At 38.3% G+C, this 18343-nt stretch overlaps 1 protein-coding gene across 1 annotated transcript in view; it reads left to right on the top strand.

The window, feature by feature from the left end:
* The window catches only part of LOC111152976 (cytochrome b5 type B), a 38870-nt gene extending 21108 nt beyond the window's left edge, over nucleotides 1-17762 (top strand). The window contains exons 2-5 of the mRNA XM_022511756.1: nucleotides 49-177; nucleotides 697-726; nucleotides 10319-10347; nucleotides 14063-17762. Of these exons, the coding sequence (XP_022367464.1) occupies nucleotides 49-177; nucleotides 697-726; nucleotides 10319-10347; nucleotides 14063-14153 (279 nt within the window). The 3' untranslated portion in view covers nucleotides 14154-17762. The remainder of the gene's footprint in view (nucleotides 1-48; nucleotides 178-696; nucleotides 727-10318; nucleotides 10348-14062) is intronic.
* Nucleotides 17763-18343: the final 581 nt, after the last annotated feature.

Raw genomic sequence — 18343 nt, forward strand, 5'->3', positions numbered from 1 at the left:
TTTTCACTTCAGAGGGCCCTGTATTCAGCAAATATCTTTTCTTTGTAGCATCCTGGGGGAGAAGAGGTTCTGCTGGAACAAGCTGGTGCAGATGCAAGTGAAAGCTTTGAAGATGTAGGCCACTCCTCTGATGCCAGAGAGATGCTAAAGCAGTACTATATCGGTGATGTACATCCGGTAAGAACGCGCCGGGTGAGCGCATACCGAGACGAGGCTGCTGAACAGCCACAGAACACACGGAGAGGGAATGAATTATTAAAATGGAAATTCATTCATCCCTGCCACCAGGCTCTGTATTCTCCCAAATCATTTTGTCTGCTGTGCTGAGATGGGGCTTCTTGTATGTGAAGCAACACCGGTAGTTATCTGAAAAGTCAAGAGAAATGGTTTTGGAGGTTTTTTTTAACTGATTTTTATAACGCAGTTACATCTCTACCTGAAACAATGATTTGGTGGTTCTTGGAAGTTCCTTGCTAAAGGTGGTAGCTATGGACATTCTAACAAGGGACCCTGATAGGCTCAAAGTTGGGGGTGGGAGAGCATCTGCCCTTCTACAGATCTTGATGTCTCTCAGAGAATTCTCTGCTACCAAGGATGTAGTCTCATGGTCTAAGGTTAGAAACAAGTACATAGTGCCCAGAGTGAGAATGCATTTGGAAATAACTTAAAATGTTACTTGTTTTCCTTTTTTAACAGAATGATCTTAAACCTGACAGTGGCAGCAAGGTAAGAAGTCATCTGTTTCTCTTGTGTGTTTCAAATGTTTATATTTCTATTTAACTCAAATAGAATGGCTTTTTAAAAAGTTATTTTAACAAGAGAAGTGTTTACTTTTCCCCCAGGCAAAAAAATCCCTTTCTTTTTTTTTTTTTTCCCCAGGAATTTGGACTCAGTGCCATCTTAGGAAAAAAGAATAGCTGAGTCTTGAACAGTAGGAAACATTTTGTTCATGTTTCCATTTGCATTTAAAAAAAAAATTCTAGCCAGTGGGTTCAGTTGTAAAAAAGTATTTCTCATTCTTACATTAAATAGTACAGGTGATAATAATTCTGTGTTGGCAAAATAATTGGAACGTTGATTTTCACTTTCAGGTCTTCAGAGTTACAGATTGAAGTAATTGACCATAATGGGCCTTTCTGTCCCTGTTACCCGTGTTTAATCCTTTTATCGTATAGGCTCAAACAGGCCTATTCCCATTTCGCTTACTCCGTGATACAGCAAAAACAAAAGACTAAATATTTGAAAACCTTAATGTGCACTGCACATACCAAGCACAAAATATGAAAGCCTTTTAGCTTCCCATAAGCGGGGCTGTTATTTCCCTTACTGCTTCAGGCTTTTTCTTGACTTCCTCCTTCCCAGAGCTCTCAGGTTACCCTTTCACTTAAACGGACAGCAGTTTAGTTGCAATCAGAACATCATGGTAGCAACTTTCTGCCTTAGAGCTTCTTGCTTCCCTTTCCTCACTGAGCTGGAATTGCTAAACTTGTTGGGTAGAGGACTTAAAGTTGGCCTCGACAGAAGAATTCTTTTAACTCAAGAGATTGCTTGACTGTGTCTGCCGTGTGTTACTATGCAGTCCAGACTGTTCTGTGCAAATTAACTCACCTGTCTCGCTACACTCTGTTGTTCTGAATTGTTGAATTGCTCATGAAGGGGGATGAAATGATTCTTTAAATGCTTCTAGAGCACTGTTGGTTGGTCTCTCTTCCCCCTCTCCTAGCGCATGTAATGAAGGTAAAGTACGAGCTGCACATCGCCTTGCTGAGTGTATTGAAGGTGTCTGGGAAACACTGGTCTCAGTTAAAGTAAACATTTCATTCAAGGGATGTTCCCATTTGTACAAGAGATAGACATCGTGTCTAGGAACCACAGCCCACTTCTACACAACATTCATGAGAGTACTTTACTGAAACAATAGAAAATATTTTGGGGATTAGAATTGTCAAAAAGTCTACAAATTGCTGCTGCTTTTTTTTTTTTTTTTTTTAAGATTTTATTTATTATTTGACAGACAGAGATCACAAGTAGGCGGAGAGGCAGGCAGAGAGAGAGGGGGAAGCAGGCTACCCGCTGTGCAGAGAGCCTGATGCGAGGCTCCATCCCAGGACCTTGGGATCATGACCTGAGCCAAAGGCAGAGGCTTTAACCCACTGGGCCACCCAGGCGCCCCACAAATTGCTGCTTGTTGCTATTTTTCTTCCTTGGTAGTTCAGTATGTGGTGAGGACCATTCTTAGGAATGGAGAGTGGTGTTTTTCAGATTCTGTCCCTTGGACCACCTGTGTTGAAATCCCTAGGCATATTTCCGAAATGTCTATTTCCAGGGCTTCCACTACCGCTGATTCATAATCTTTGGAAATGGGACTTGGGAATTTGCAGTTGAAGTAACCCAGGTAGCCAAGCACCAGACTTTTTGCTAAGTGATGTGCCCATCCTTTCATTTGAAAACTTTACAGATGTCTCAGCTAAATTAAATCTCTTGAGCCTTGGACTTTTTATAAGAAATAAGGGGGCGGGACCTCTTTCAACTCACTGAATTCTGTATTAATTTAGAAGTTTCCAAATGTAGTTTGGCCCCTGCCTGGTATAAACAGTGACTAAAGGCTGTATATTTGAAGCTGTTTTCCTCATGTCTGTTGTACCCAAAGGACTGTCTCCATTAAGTAGAGAGTAGGTTATAGAGTGTTTCCAGTCACACTCCTTTATTTTAGGCAGATCAGGCAAGGAAACCTTTGGGGAGAATTTCAAGGCCATCTATGTGGGTTTTCACAGAGCTATATTTATATATATTTCAGTTCCAGGAAGAAAGTCCTGGTCTCTTAGTTTTACTTCCTATAAAGATTGTAAATAAGCACTTCTGAATCTAGGATGTAGAAGTCCCCTTTCTTAATTTTTCTTCACTCACCATGAAATAAAGGATGTAAAATTCATTTCATTAATACTTTCTTTTGGTTACAGGTTCCTAAACCTCTACAAAGAAGTGATTTTTTTAAAGCCTAATTAAGAGGCGTCTTCTGCCTCAGGGGACAGAGTTTTCATTTCCCTTCTCTTTCTTTTACCTTCCTTCATTTCTCCACTTCTCTCCTCCCCCACCCCCACAGCTTCCCATTGCTTCCCTGCCTGAAACTAGCCCCCAACCCATGCAAAATTAAAAACAAAAAAACAAAAAAAAGCAACAAAAAAACCACCACCCAGAACATGCTATTCCACAGTATAAATCAGGAACCTTTCCCCAGTTTTTTGGCAACTACCTTTCACACTGCTTTTGCTACAACAGAGGTATATAATTGATGTGTTCTTGTTAGATTGATAATGCCTGAGTTCTGAAGCCCTGAAATAGTACAAAACTAAAATGTAAAAGCTTAGAAACTACAGATCTGCCAGCAGATGTTTTTCTCCCCTGCTTCAGGGGTAGATAAAAGACTAGAATTACCAACCTTTTTGTCTCTGAATATCTTCCTCCCTAGAATTGTCCCCATGCTGAGAGCCATCAGTCTTCTATTCCTTCTTGAGTTTCTTGAGTTAACATTTTTTTGGTCTGCTTTAGAGTAAGGAAACTCACCTTAGAAACACGTGGTGTGTTCTGTGCCATTTTGTCTGCCTGTCTACTGTAGGGCGAGTAAGCTAGACAGTTTGTGGTTCGTGATACCTCTCTTTGGGTCATGGGTTCCCATGTGGGTTCACGGTTTGAGCTGCCAGCACTTGAGGAGATGAGGTACATACACATGGTAACCTGGCAAAAGTAGTCATTTCATTCATTTATCAGCAGATATTACCTAGGTGACAGTTCAGCTGCTTCAAGTATCGTTACGATGAGCAGACTCAGTAACCTGACCATTATCCCATTTATTTTATTTTATTTTTTTTAAGATTTTCATTTATTTATTTGACAGAGAGAGAGATCACAAGTAGGCAGAAAGGCAGGCAGAGAGAGAGGGGGGAAGCAGGCTCCCCGCTGAGCAGAGAGCCTGATGCAGGACTCGATCCCAGGACCCTCGATCATGACCCAAGCCAAAGGCAGAGCCTTTAACCCACTGAGCCACCCAGGTGCCCCCATTATCCCATTTAAATTTTTGAATGGGTAGTACATAATGTACATGCCAAAAAATTGAAATAGTTTTAAAAAGTATACTTTTATATATATATCTTATATATAAATAATATCTATTGCTTATATATAATTATGTTAATTGTATTAATATACAAATAATACACATATACTTTTATATACAGTGACTGCCTTCCATCTCTAATTCTCAGTCTCCCAGTTCCTCTTCCTCAGAGGTAGCCAGCTATCATTTTCTTGTTTTCTCTTCCCAAGAGATTCTATGCATTCAGAAATATAAATGGGTGGACAGATCGATCCACTGATGATTCAGTTGATAAGCAGACCAACCATTGCCTCCTTTAAAAAAGTCACATACTGTTGTTTCTTTTTACTTAAAATTTTTATCTTAGTGATTGTTCTTTCTTTTTCTACAAGAAATCCTCTTTTTTTTTTCAAATTTTTACTTAAATTCTAGTTACTTAACATATAGTGCAGTTAGTGATTGTTGTTTAACAGTATTCTGTAGACAAGAATTTTGATGAGATGGCATTTACCATACTTAATGGAATTTGATGTGTTTTTTAAAAACAAGTAAGATTGTGGGGTGCCTGGGTGGCTCAATTGCTTGAGCATCTGTCTTCCACTCGACTTGTGGTCCCAGGGTCCTGGGATTGAGGCCCACGTTGGCTCCCTGCTCAGTGGGGAGTCTGCTTCTCCTTCTCCCTCTGCCTCCCCACCCATGCTCTTTTTCTTGCTTGCTCTTTCTCTCAAGTAACTAAATAAAACCTTTTTAAATAAATAAAAACAAATAAGATTGTTTCCATAAAGGCTTGACATATTACTTAAACTTCATTTTTTTTTTAAATTAAGAATTAACTTTTGAACTCTAGGAAATTCCACATATGTTAGAAGCAATCTATAAGTTGCATTTAAAAGTAGATACATGGGGCCACCTGGATGGCTCAGTGGGTGCCGAAGCCTCTGCCTTTGGCTCAGGTCATGGTCCCAGGGTTCTGGGATCGAGCCCTGCATACAGCTCTCTGCTCAGCGGGGAGCCTGCTTCCTCCTCTCTCTCTGCCTGCCTCTCTGCCTACTTGTGATCTCTGTCTGTCAAATAAATAAATAAAATCTTCTAAAAAAATAAAATAAAATAAAATAAAAGCAGATACATGGGGCGCCTGGGTGGCTCAGTCATTGGGTGTCTGCCTTTGGCTCAGGTCATGATCCCAGGGTTCTGGAATCAAGCCCTGCATAGGGCTCTCTCCTCAGCAGGGAGTCTGCTTCTCCCTCTCCCACATCCCCTGCTTGTGTTCCCTCTCTGTCAAATAAATAAATATAATCTTTAAAAATTTTTTTTAAAAAGCAGATTTTTTTTTTCTTCCTGATGCAACTGACTTCTGTTATACAACAGTTTTCTAGAATACATACATAATATTCAGTTTACCTTCTCTTTTATGGGAGAGAAACTAAAAAGAATACATTGTTGTTATTATGTAATGTAGTTACTTGGTTGCATCATACCAAAAATTTCCTTCAAAAAATTGTTTAATATTCCTGTCATACGTAAAAGCTGGCTCAATGTTTGGAATGGTTATGCAGATGCCCTTCAGACAAGCAGTGATTGCTCTTTACCAGATAATTTTGCATGGTTGATTCATTGTTCCTGATTTCGCCTGACATTTCTTTTTTGAAACATAATATTTTGAAATAAAGCATACAGTGTAGTGGCAAAATGCCTCTTGTAAAACAAAATACCCATTGCTGAGGCATCTCAAGGATTAATGTCTTCTCATGACGCTTTATTTAGAAATAGTGTGTAGTTTTGCAAAGAAGGTGTTGGAAGGATAAGGTAACATCTTTTTCAAATCAGCCCTCCAGTGTTAGAACACGTTTTTCACTTCTTTGGTCCCAGTAGAAATTACTCTGTGAATGTTGAGTTTTTTTTTTTCAGTGATGTCTTATATATGTTATCACAGTGGGTTCTTGAGACAGTTGTACAGAAATTTATCTTAGAGGGTGTTTTTCATCTTTGAATTTTGCTCTTATATGCAGGTAAATATTTTTTACTTGACTGGGCTGGCTCTAGGGATGATATATCCTTTAATAAAACAGTATTTATTAATTATTAATACATTAGAGCCTCTCTAGGAAGAAAAGATCCTCTAGATCCACACATGACCATGTCCTAGTTGGGACTATAATATGTTGAAGTCATGTATTTAAAGAGTCAGACTTTTTAGATTTTAAGAAATTAATTCTGAAATTCATATTGTGAGTGTTCATGCTATAAAGTCCATTGTATCATGGGGGGAAAATCCTTTCCAATAGTGTTTGAAACCGAAAGTTCCAAAGTTGTTTTTCATAAGTTACTGGCCACATAGAAACCAAAGCGCACTAAATAAAAAGCTACAAAAACTGTTGGACCACCCAGATATTCACGAGCTTCACTGAAGGTGGTATGTGGCTAAAAATCCACTTTTTCCAGTTTTAAATACTTGGAATCCTCTTGGAATAGCAAGCATCTAGTTTAGGAATTAAAGCGTAAGCTCCTAAAAGGGGGAAAAAAAAAAAAGCTCTTTATATACCTTGCAATAGATTTCCCTTTTATTTAAACATCTGAAAGTCTAAACTATTCAGGCTAAAGGTTTACTTTATAAATGCCCTGTCTATATATTTTGGTGCATCATAATCCTAATTCTGGTGTGTTGTTTCCTATGTTTATGTTCTGCTAATAGAGTACACTATTCCTTAGGCATGTGTTTTCCCATGTTTTTTCAAAAACGGCTTTCATAGTGAAACCATGCCCACTGACCCCCAAATCCTTTCCTGTATGTTTGCCAATTACTACATTTCTTTGTCGTTTTCTTAACCATATCAGAGAATCCGTACTTTCAGTACAGTGCCTCTTGGAATAGTATCTAGAAAAATATAGATTCTCTATAAGAGTATCTTATACCATGTGTAAGATAGAAAAAATCTGCATGTGGGTAGTGCTTCTTCAATTTTTCCAGACATGGAAGACTAGTGTTTCCTTCCCTCTAACTTAGAACGCTGCTATTGTAGATTTTGTGAAAATGCCCTTGGGTCAGAAAATTGTGTTGAGTTAATTAAATACGGCTTTAGAATTAGAGTTTATCTGGTTTGAGCCTTTCATTTTATAAGTGAGGAAACCAATTTAGCATTAAGCTTGAAGACTGTAGACAGTTTCAGTTATGAGCAGCGTAATAAAAAGGGTACTCAGATATTAGGAAATATTTCCTTTTGCCCTCAGAGCCCATGTTTATTTATTTAATGAGGGAATTAACGCCTTAATTAACCTCGAACTTAAGAAACCATTTATTCAAACAGCTCATTTCTGTTAATTTTGAACTAAAATCAGAGTAGACTTAAAACAGTTTGGTAGTTTGGAAGTATATTCCAGAAACATGCATATTAATTACTTGGTAAGGCTTTTGGTAGAACTCTGGATTTGATCTGCTCCCTTGTAACTAAAATCGTACAGTATTGCAGTTTTATCCTTTCATGCCAAGGATTGAGCAGTCACTGTTCTCCTGACCAAAAATCTTGCATGTAAATTAAGATGTGGGCAAGAACATTACCAGCCAGATATGCCTGAACACACAAAGGGGTAAGTTAAAGTCAATCATAAACTGTAGGAATTTCACTTACAAATCCATTAGATTGAGCACAGAGCTTTGGAGTGGAAATGGGGAGCTGTGCATAGAGACAATGGCAGGGTGAGGTTTTGTGTGAACAAAGCCTTTTCTTTTTTTTTTTTTTTTAAAGATTTTATTTATTTATTTGACAGAGAGAGATCACAAGTAGACGGAGAGGCAGGCAGAGAGAGAGAGAGAGAGAGGGAAGCAGCCTCTGCTGAGCAGAGAGCCCGATGCGGGACTCGATCCCAGGACCCTGAGATCATGACCTGAGCCGAAGGCAGCGGCTTAACCCACTGAGCCACCCAGGCGCCCAACAAAGCCTTTTCTTTTCATTTTGTTAAATTAAAAATAACTTACTTGGCTTCTTTCCAAACTTGGCTGAGGTACTTGGCTTCTAAGAGCAGTGCCTTAAACAACTCTTTCGTTATAGCTGATTAGAAGTGGAGTCACTGTAGTTTGGGATTTACTTGGCCGTCAGTGTCCTAAAGAAAGGGTCCACTTCTTTCTCTTCTTTTTCCTCCAGTGGTAGGGAAGTTGGTCTTTTTGCCTCCAGGGATGGAATGATCTTAAAACAGGAATTGAGGTACTTAGTTTTTTTTGTTTTTTTTTTTTAAGTATGTTTAAATTTTTTTAGTGTTTACTAGAAACTATTAGAGTTAGAGCATATTCCGGTCTTCTTGTCTTTTTCTTTTCTCAGTTGCTTTCCACATTGTCTGAGGTTCATTCCAGTTAGCACACATGCCAGCCTTTTAGTTGTAAAACAGACTAAAGGTTTGAAATCTAGAAAATCCAGTACTATGAATATTGGCTTTTACTGTGACTACAGATTAAACATAACACATATATTACTCTGTAATGCTTTCATGTAAGCCTTTCAAATTATTCCAGATTTTTTAATACTGACTGTACATTTTTTGTTCCAAAATCATTGGTATATACGTGGATAAAGCATAAAAGACCATAGACATCCTATTTTTGATGAAATTCAATTATTTCATGGCTACTGTAGTGGAATCTTTTAAAAGGCAACATTATAAATTAATCTAATACACACTCTACCATAATTACTACAAGCACCACCTTCCAAATTTATAAAACATTTGCTGTATTTCTCAAAGAGTGACTTGTAACATGTTTTAATTAATCTGACTCATGATGTTCTACTAGAAATGTCCCAGATAGCGGTAATCATCAAGGTCTCAAAGAAGTATAGTAGTTTATTAATGTGGTTTATCTGAAACTTCTTATGAAAGGTTATATTTGCCAGTAGTTTATTTGCTGCTTATTTCTTTCGGGTTTGGGGCATGTATTCATTTGCATGGCAGTGTTTTGGGTATAAGAGATTAAAACTCATTTCATGATCTCCTCTAAAGTATCTACACCACTGTGTAGGGTTTTGGGAAATTCTTGGTGATTACTGAAAATTGTGGTTAAACAGAGTTAATATTCTGTGTTCACACCGGAGCATACTTCTGCGTATTGGCAAAGAGGATATTTTGGTCAGTAGTAACCTATGCTAATGGGTTTGGATGCTAATGCCTGCTAACCTCTGGTAGTAAGTTAGCAGGCCTTTTGTATATACAGCTAATTAATGGACTCCAGAACTTCATTTGATATTTACTTAAGTTGGATTTAAAAATTTTGATAACAGCTTTTTAAGGTATAATTCACATACCATCCAATTAATTCTTTAAGATCTGCCTGTCCGGGGGTTTAGTATATCCATAGAGCTGTGCCTCCATAATCACAATATCACAATAATTTTGGAACATTTTCATCACTCCAGAAAGAAAGCATATAGCATTAGCAGTCATTCCCATTCCCTTCCAACTCCTTTGCCCCTGCCACCCCTCCAGCCCTAGGGAATCACAGATCTACTTCCTGCCTCTAGATTTGCCTGTGCTGAACCTTCATACAAATGGATTTCTATAATATTTGTATCATATGTCGTGTTTTGTATCCTCATTTCACTTAGTATGTTTTCTTCATGGTTCATCCATGTTGAAGCATGGATCAGTACTTCATTGCTTTTTATTGCCCAAATTTTCTTTTAAGGTTATTTTGATATTTTCCCCCTTAAATTCCGTTCTTCCCATTTCATTGTTAAACAAGCCATAGGGTTTCTACTCCTAATTATGACGATTTCCGAGAGTAACCATTTCATCTCTATAAGCCACAGAGAAACCATCTGCACATGCTAGAGCATTTCACAGTTGATTTTTTTAACACAGGTTTTGATTTTTAAAATACGTTTTCAAAAAATGTGGGCTTGGCTACTGCCAGTGGCAAGTCCAGCCAAACTAGGCATATCGTTGTGACTATAGTTAGTTCAATACAGTTTGTATCAATACCATTTTTTTTTAACATCTAAAAAAGATTAAGCCATTTTTCTGTGCTCTCCTTACTTGTTCTTCACTAGGAAGTACCAGTATGTTACCAGAAATAGAATTCTTGGTCCTCCCAGCGCATTAGGTGTATAAACATCAAATTGCATGAAAGATGAAGTTCTGTTATTAGCTGCCAAGTTTATGTACATATTCGGGAAGATTTGCATACTCATTAATCTTCTTTGTTTTTCTTGGTAACTTTTGGATATGAATCTTCTTCAGGATCCTTCGAAAGATGCCCTGTGCAAAAGGTTAGTATATCCTTAGTGGACTTCCTTATGCTCAACATAATGTCTGGCCAGAGATTCTTCCGTAAATATACATGTATAACATAACTTCAGAGCACAGTTTGACTTGGGAAGAAAAGTAGGGAATACAGTCAAGGGTATTGTGAAAGTGTTGTGTGGTGATAGAGGTCAGCTACACTTGTGGTGAGCGCGGCATAGGCATAAACTTGTCGAATCACTGTGTCATACACCTTAAACTAATGTAATACTGTGTTACTATATTTCAGATATGTGTTAACTATATTTCAATTTTTTAAAAGTACAGTTTAACAGCTAACTCTCTTTTGGCCAATATCACTGCAGATTCAGTAGTTCCTTACATTTGCAAAACTAATTTTGACACTTTCACTCATTTTGAGTAATCTCAAAAGTTCATGCTTTGAGTAATTTTTAAATCATGTTGTGACATAAATTGGAATCACATTCGGTGAGAGACCAAAGCAGGGACAAGTAACTACTGTTAAGTCAAGCCAGCAATCTCTGTAGCTGAGCCCCACTATGCAGCTTCCACTTAAAACTCAATCTCATTTAATCCTTAAAACCACTCTGTAAGGTGGGTACATTTTATAGAAGGAAAAAATATGTGTTGCATGTGTATTCAGGGATTTGGGTTTTTTCAGTGGTTACTTCAAATATCCCTTGCTGTGGTTTTAGAAATACAATAGTATAAGCTCTGAAAGGTATACATTTGCCATCCCTTAAATGTACTTGAGATGATTCTGGAATCCTTGGCTTGTAAAAAATCTTGATATTTTATATTTTTTTATATTTTATATTTTATAAAACTCTATTTACCTTTCTGAGGGTTTCAGAGAAAGTGAGAGAAAACGTTGCATTCTTCCCTCCCCCCCATAAAAGTATAGCCTCTTTTTAATTTGTAGTGGAGGACAGAGAATTTAAAAAATTTAAACTTCGAGGAAACTATTAATAAATTTGCCATCCTTAATATTAAGGTCTTAGGCTCAGCCAAAGACTCCGGAAAGAATTTGGAAACGCAAGCCATAAAGTTGCAGTATTCTTAGGCTATACATAACACTCATTAAGAATTATCATGCAGGGATGCCTGAGTGGCTCAGTCCAACCTGTGTCCAAGTTGGACACAGTTAAGTGTCCAGCTTGGTTTCAGCTCAGGTCATTGTGTCATGAGATCGAGTCCAGTGTCGGGCTCCGTGCTCCATGGGAAGTCTGCTTGAGATTCTTTCCCTCTGCCCCTGCCCGCATTCATGTGCTTTCTCTCTCTTTCTCTAAAATAAATAGATGCATCTTTAAAAAAAAAAAAAAAATTATTATGCAGAATACATAAAGAATTCCTACAAATCAATTTTAAAAATTTAGCAGAATATGAGAAAAAGACTCAAACAAGCACTTCACAGAAGAGGAAACCCAGATATAGGCACATGAAAAAAAAGGTTTAATTTCATTTGTTATCAGAGAGATGCAAATTAAAATCATAAGGGAGGGGCGCCTGGGTGGTTCAGTTGGTTAATTGTCCAACTCTTGGTTTCTGCTCAAGTCACTGTCTTAGGGTCATGAGAACTAGCCCCTAGTTGGCTCCTTGCTCTATGGGGAGCCTGGTTGAGATTCTTTCCCTCCCCCTCTCCCCCATGGCTTGCACATGTACATTCTCTCTCTCTCTCAAATAAATAAAATCTTTAAAAAATAATAAAAGCATAAGGTATATTTCCTGATGACCAGGTTGGCAAAAATGTGAAAATTCCACAAACAAGATGTGTTGTTGAGGAAGTGGATTGCCAATGTTCTTAACCCCTCTTAGGGAAGCGTAAATGGGTACAGTCACTTTGGAAAAGAGTTCGGCATTATCTAGTAAATTTGGCAATGTTAATAACTTTTGACCCAGAAATTCCATTTCTCAGGATTTATTCAAGAGAAATGGGTGCACAAATATGCCAGGAAACACATACTAGAATATTCATAACAACATTATTCAGGATAGCAAGATACTGGGGAAACAACCCAAATAACCATTCCTTAATAAAATGAATCAAAAAAATAACAAAATAAAATGACTGAATCCATTCTGGTATATTAGTAAAATTCTGGTATATTCCTAAAGTGCAGTACTAAATACTACAAAGAATAAAAACGAGTGAGTCACAACTATGTACAGTAACCTGAGCAAATCTACAAAAGAGAGTTCTGTCTTATGGCTAGGAAGTTACTGTTGCACCTAAAACTCTTTTGGTGTAGCCTAAATCCATTTCCTCTGTTTCTGTCTCCAGTGACAGTTACGTATTACAAATTGTATGAGGACTGGTGGTCAACCATTCTCAGTCTTTTGTATGGGAGAATTTCTCTTTCCGTGTTTTCCCAAGGAACCTACTGTTGTCTCTTGTGGTGGTTCTCTGAGATACCTGAATTGATTACCTTTCTGGGGACATTACTTCAAAGTTCCCATGTGCCATAGTGCTGTCGTACATGCCAGTTCACTTTACACAAAGCTCCTTGGCTGACATTCTCAACTTCTCTGGGGCAGCTTTCGACCATACTTAAATGTACAAAATGCCAGGCATGTGTAGGCAAGGAGAATCATTGTTGTTACCGAAACTCAGCTGGTTTTATTGCCTTCAAAACCTTTTAATACCAAGGCTGTGTATGTTTGCACCAAGGAAAAATTACACTTTGAAACGAACAGTGCTAATGAGCTGAATAGAGAAGAATTATTTTAAGGAGAGTGATGACCATTGTGGAATTCTTAAGGAGAGTCTCTTACAGGACTTGTCATGTTAACTGCCATTTATTTGACATTATTTGACTTTGTTACCTCCCCTCAAAGGTTGGTTGGTTGGTTGGTTGGTTGGTTGGTTGGTTGGTTGGTTTATTTATTTTTAGAGCGAAAGCAGGAGGGAGAGGGAGATAGAGAATCTCAAGCAGGCTCGATCAGGGCTTGACCCCACCACCCCGAGATCATGACCTGAGCCAACACCAAGAGTTGGTTGCTTAACTGACTGAGCCACCCAGGCACCCCAAACTTTTTAAAGCCAACTGCCATTTATTTAACTTTTCAGTATGTTCTGTGTGGATGTGTATCCTTGTTAGTGTCCAAACTTAACTAGAGATTAAGAGGATGGGTCTGGAATCAGACTGGTTGACTCAATTTGCTTCATGATTTTGGGTGCAAGGCTTGTATTCTCTGTGTATACGAGAGTAATAGTAGTACCTATTTCATAGGGTTGTTGTGAGGATTAAATTTAGGAAATATATGTGAGACAGATATAACATTGCCAGTAGTTGCATTAGATGATATTGTTTCTAAATTTGTAACCATATCTATAAAATGGTGGCTTTTTCCTCTTTAAAAATGTTGATTGTAGAATATGTGAATAACAAAGCCGAAAGAAGAAAAATTTAAGCCATCCATGATCCAGAAATAACTGCTACTTGTCTTTGTAAAAACATACAAAGAGGTGTATATATATATATGCATTTTTTAGTATTATACTGTGCATTCTGTTTTTAATCTTTTAAAATTATTGTTTAATATTATCATGCCAATCTAGATTTTTATTTTTTTCCTGTTACTTGGGTGATAAAAGCAGTTAAACTTCCCAAAGTAAATCAAAACTCTTTGCTCATAAAAATATTAAAATGTGGTTGTTGAAAGGTAGGAAATGTTTGTTATCAGGTGTTCACGGCTTCACTGCTTTCCCCCCGCTTCTAGTTGCTGGTCATACTGGATTTTGCCCATCATAGGCGCTGTTGTCTTAGGTTTCCTGTATCGTTACTACACGGCGGACAGCAAATCCTCCTGAGGAGACCATGTGGAAGTTGGAAAGCATATCCATTGGGAGTGCGTGCTAGAGACTTGTTTGGAGGCCCTCTTCTCGAATCCTTCCGGGTGTGTGCTTCCCCCTTGGAGCCCAGATGGTTGGCCAGACATCCACCCCAGACCTGGGGCCAGTGTCCTTCATTTCCCAGAGCCTTACTTCCACAGCACCTGCTCGTTGTTCTGTGTCCCTGCCAGTGGCCCCTCTCTCCGCTGGCTTCACCAGCCCCTTTGTGTTTCCAAACTTGGTTTTATAATTACAATCCATACATCCTAGTGACATTGTACTTTGGTAAAAATGCCTGCTTTCTAATTCTTTGATGTACATTAGATATTCTTAACAGGGCAACACACTCTGGTTTTGAGATTTTCCTTTTTCCATTTTTCTTTGAAGTAAATATATATGTATATATATATATTTAGTTCTGACTTAATTCTGTTATTTATCATAAAGGGTTTAATTAATGAAGTAAAGTTGCACACCTGTGACTTAAAACACACCTGCCAAATGATCTCGTTCCTTGTTTTTATTTGTTCAAACTAGGAAGGACCATGAAATCCCCCCACCCCCACCCCGAGCTAGTGCAGCAGGTAGCTCTTGCTACCCCTCAGGTCCGCCAAGTGGTGCTGGGCAGAACTGTGCTTCCATTGTATTTCTTGGAAGTGGAGAGAAAGAGGGAAGGGGAGAGGTGAATTGGGGTGATAGGATGAATTCCTAGTCCTTTTCCTTTCACAAAATATTGAAGACACTACTTTACGACAGGAGTTTAGGAAAAGCACCAAAGATTTCCTTCTTTTCTTTCCTTTCTTTTCTTTTTTTCCCCCCAAAGACTTCGTGCCCTACTTCCATGTGGCACCACTTTCTAGCCGTCTTCTTTCTTTCCCCCACAACTGTCTTATTGGTGAGATACAAATTTATATAATTGTCCCTGTAGAACTTTACCAGGGATTTTTTTATTGATTGATTAGCAAATGTTTTCTTTTTCTGTTTTACAAAAGCAAGAGAGTCCAACTTGATCAGAGATACAGGATCCGATCTTCTGTTAGCCCCAGTAAATGAACTTCAGCAGTAAAGTGGCCTTCGAAAGGGGGAGCGCGTGACAAGAGAATGTTTTCCATTTCATCCAGGTTTTACCTCCATGGCTCCTATTTGTGGTTTTGTTGTTTTTCCATTGAGGGGGAAAAGAAAAAAAAAAAAAAAACCAACGAATAGTTTTATTCCTTGGATGAGTGTTTAATTGAAGAGCAGGTCATTATTTAGAATTATGTGAGTGTTTCTTCTTGGTTCAGGAATTTCTCTGGCTTATTTGACTTTACTTTTTTTCCCTCTGTGGAACAACCTGAGGAGACAGTGTACAGGCTGTTTTCTGCCAACAACTGTTTGTGTGATTTTTCTCCCCATCTTTTAAGAATTACCAGCCTGCTTCTGAGCCGTTGTCCTATGCACCAAGGAGCAGCTTGGTTCCAAAAAGACCATGGACACTACTCAGTATGTGTCCCCGCAAAGCAGTGTCTGCCCATGCAAACTATTTAAGAAAAGGTTCAGCCCACGTCCTACAGTTGAGTGAATTCAGAATTCATCAAAATAATATTAACCTTGTATTTGCACGCTTGGACATGATGTTCTGGAAGAAATTTTAAGGGATTTTTGGCAGACTTTTATATATCAGGGATGTGGGAATAGTCAAACTTTTATCTTTAGAAAATATTGTATATAAAATGCCACTTTTAGACACTTTATTGAGAAAAACCTTTGTTATTATGTAACAAAAGTGGTGTGACTATTGATGGTTCTCCCATTTGAAGGCATAAGGAAGGGCTGCCTTGAATAAAAATTGGTATATAATTGCTATAATAATTAAGCTGCATGATTACATGGGCCACATTGGGGTAGAAATAAAGAACAAAGGAGTATTGAGGAGCTGGAAAGGGAACATTCAGGCTGAAACTAAGCCAGCAGATAACTTGGATCAATTAAAAATATGTTGGCAGTCTCCAAAATGAAATGAAAAACATCTGGCTTATAAGAAATGTTAAAGAGTGATAGTCTTAAGTAAAATTGGTGGGGTGTTTTTGTTTTTATTTTTGCTTTTGTTTTTTAAGGGCAAACACCAACGCAAAAGGTATGTTTTTCTATTTCATATTGGTTGTCTTTTCCTGTTTATATCTGGACTTGTTTTTACTTGGAGCCAGAAGAAAAGATTTTCAGACTTTGTCTCTACCGTCCATGAAATCCATCCAACACCCAGGGCTTCTTTTGATCTACTCCTGGTGTCACTTTGTATTAGAGAAAACCCGTTTGGGTCCTTTCGCTGTCTACATCAACAGCCAGGCAAAAGGTAGAGCTGGTGTGCGAATTTGCAGTGGTTTTTCTAAACAGTAAAATAATACAGTATGTTAGCCAAGGCCATCAAAAAAGACTGTTTTAAGAGGTAAGCTCAAATTCTTGAAACAATCTGGACATCGGTTGGTCACGAAAACCCTTCTGGAGAGCAAATGGAGCCAGTTGCTGTTGGCTGACGGGGCCCCCGAGAGCTGGTCTCTGGGGTGGTGGGTTGTTCGTTCCCGAGGAGGACCCAACTGCTGTCTCTTACTGTGCTGTGCACGTGATGGCTGGAGGTGACAAAAGGAGGAGATGAGGGAAAACGTGTGCCACCCACATGGGGATGGGAGTGCCAGGTCTCCAAAATTTGCTAGCCCCTGTCCCTTAGTAATTGGTTTCGGTGTCTCAACGACTCCATGTCTGTAAAGACAGGAAGCAGTGCGGACAAAGCTGATATGGTGTTTAGTTCTTTTGCAACCTCTTAAGCAGAAACAAAAATTCATTGGAACCTATAATTTGAGCCTTTCAAGTTCTTTTAGCAGTTGCCATAAGTGCATATGTTGTGAGATAAGAGCATTGTTGAGTTTATATTCATGGAATTCTGATGCGGAGCAATGAGAAATACTTTATATTTATAGGCCAAGTATATCATTACTTATGGTATCTCATGCTTCAAATCTCAAGTGATACCTATCTGGTTAAATTCCATTTTAGGAGATTGAAATGCAGAACATTAACGTTTATTACTTCCTTCCCTGGGAGAAATGGAATCAGACATGTCTTGTCTCAACAAGAGATTTTTTTTTTTTTTTAAGCCATCTCATTCTGTTGCCAAATATCACAGAAGTAATGGGGAGTTTAGTTCACATTTGGCTGTTGTTCTCTGAAAGGGCCTGGTTTGGAATTTGTGGGGGTGATTTCAGAGGGAGGTTCCAGAAAGTAGTGAGAGGTATTTGTCAAGTTACCTACCAATATCTAGCATCTTACTCATAAGTTTTAGGAGCTGCTCTTTTCCTGTACCTATATTCTACATGTGCTCGTTCGGCAAAATGTTTATGATTATTTAACTTCCTTTCTTTTTACTTCACCCTCAACTGTGGATGAGTAATATTAACATTCCTTTTGTGTATTCAATAATGGAGTTTGTTTACCTATTTTATTTCAGCATATTTTGAACAAAGATCTTTGTCTCTTTCTGCTGGAATGTGCACACAGTGAATGTTTGTTAGAACTACACACAATAAAGATACTGTTTTCCTTTTCTTGCCCTGACTACAGTTATTAATTTTTTTTTTTTTTTAAAGCAGAAGTGTTGGCTCTGTAATCATAAGGTGTTCTGGAAGAAAAGAACTTAAGAAGCATGAAAGTCACCTATATCTGTACTAATAACGTGTTTAGTGTAACTTGATGGGGAGTTCTGTGGTTCTTCTTCTTTTTTTTTTTTTTTTTTAAGATTTTATTTATTTTTCAGAGAGAGAGAGAGAGCGAGCACAGGCAGGCAGAGGCAGAGGGAGAAGCAGGCTCCCTGCTGAGCAAGGAGCCCAATGTGGGACTCGATCCCAGGATGCTGGGATCATGACCTGAGCCGAAGGCAGCTGCTTAACCAACTGAGCCACCCAGGCGTCCCTCTGTGGTTCTTCAATATTATTTCTGCTGTTCTTTCTTTGAAGTTAGTTGCTTGGTTGATAATCACAAAAGGCAAAAATCTAGACTTTTACTGTGTTAATGGACGTGAAGTGGCAACCGAGTAGACCAATTGGGAGTTCTGTTTTTATTGAAACCATCTGGTAAAGAGAAGCCAGTACAAGGCAATAATATTTTGTTATCTGCGATGCCAGTCTTCAGATGATTGT

Source organism: Enhydra lutris, unplaced genomic scaffold (genome assembly GCF_002288905.1).
Source record: "Enhydra lutris kenyoni isolate GAN:26980312 unplaced genomic scaffold, ASM228890v2 scaffoldscaffold30, whole genome shotgun sequence".
Taxonomy (NCBI): domain Eukaryota; kingdom Metazoa; phylum Chordata; class Mammalia; order Carnivora; family Mustelidae; genus Enhydra; species Enhydra lutris.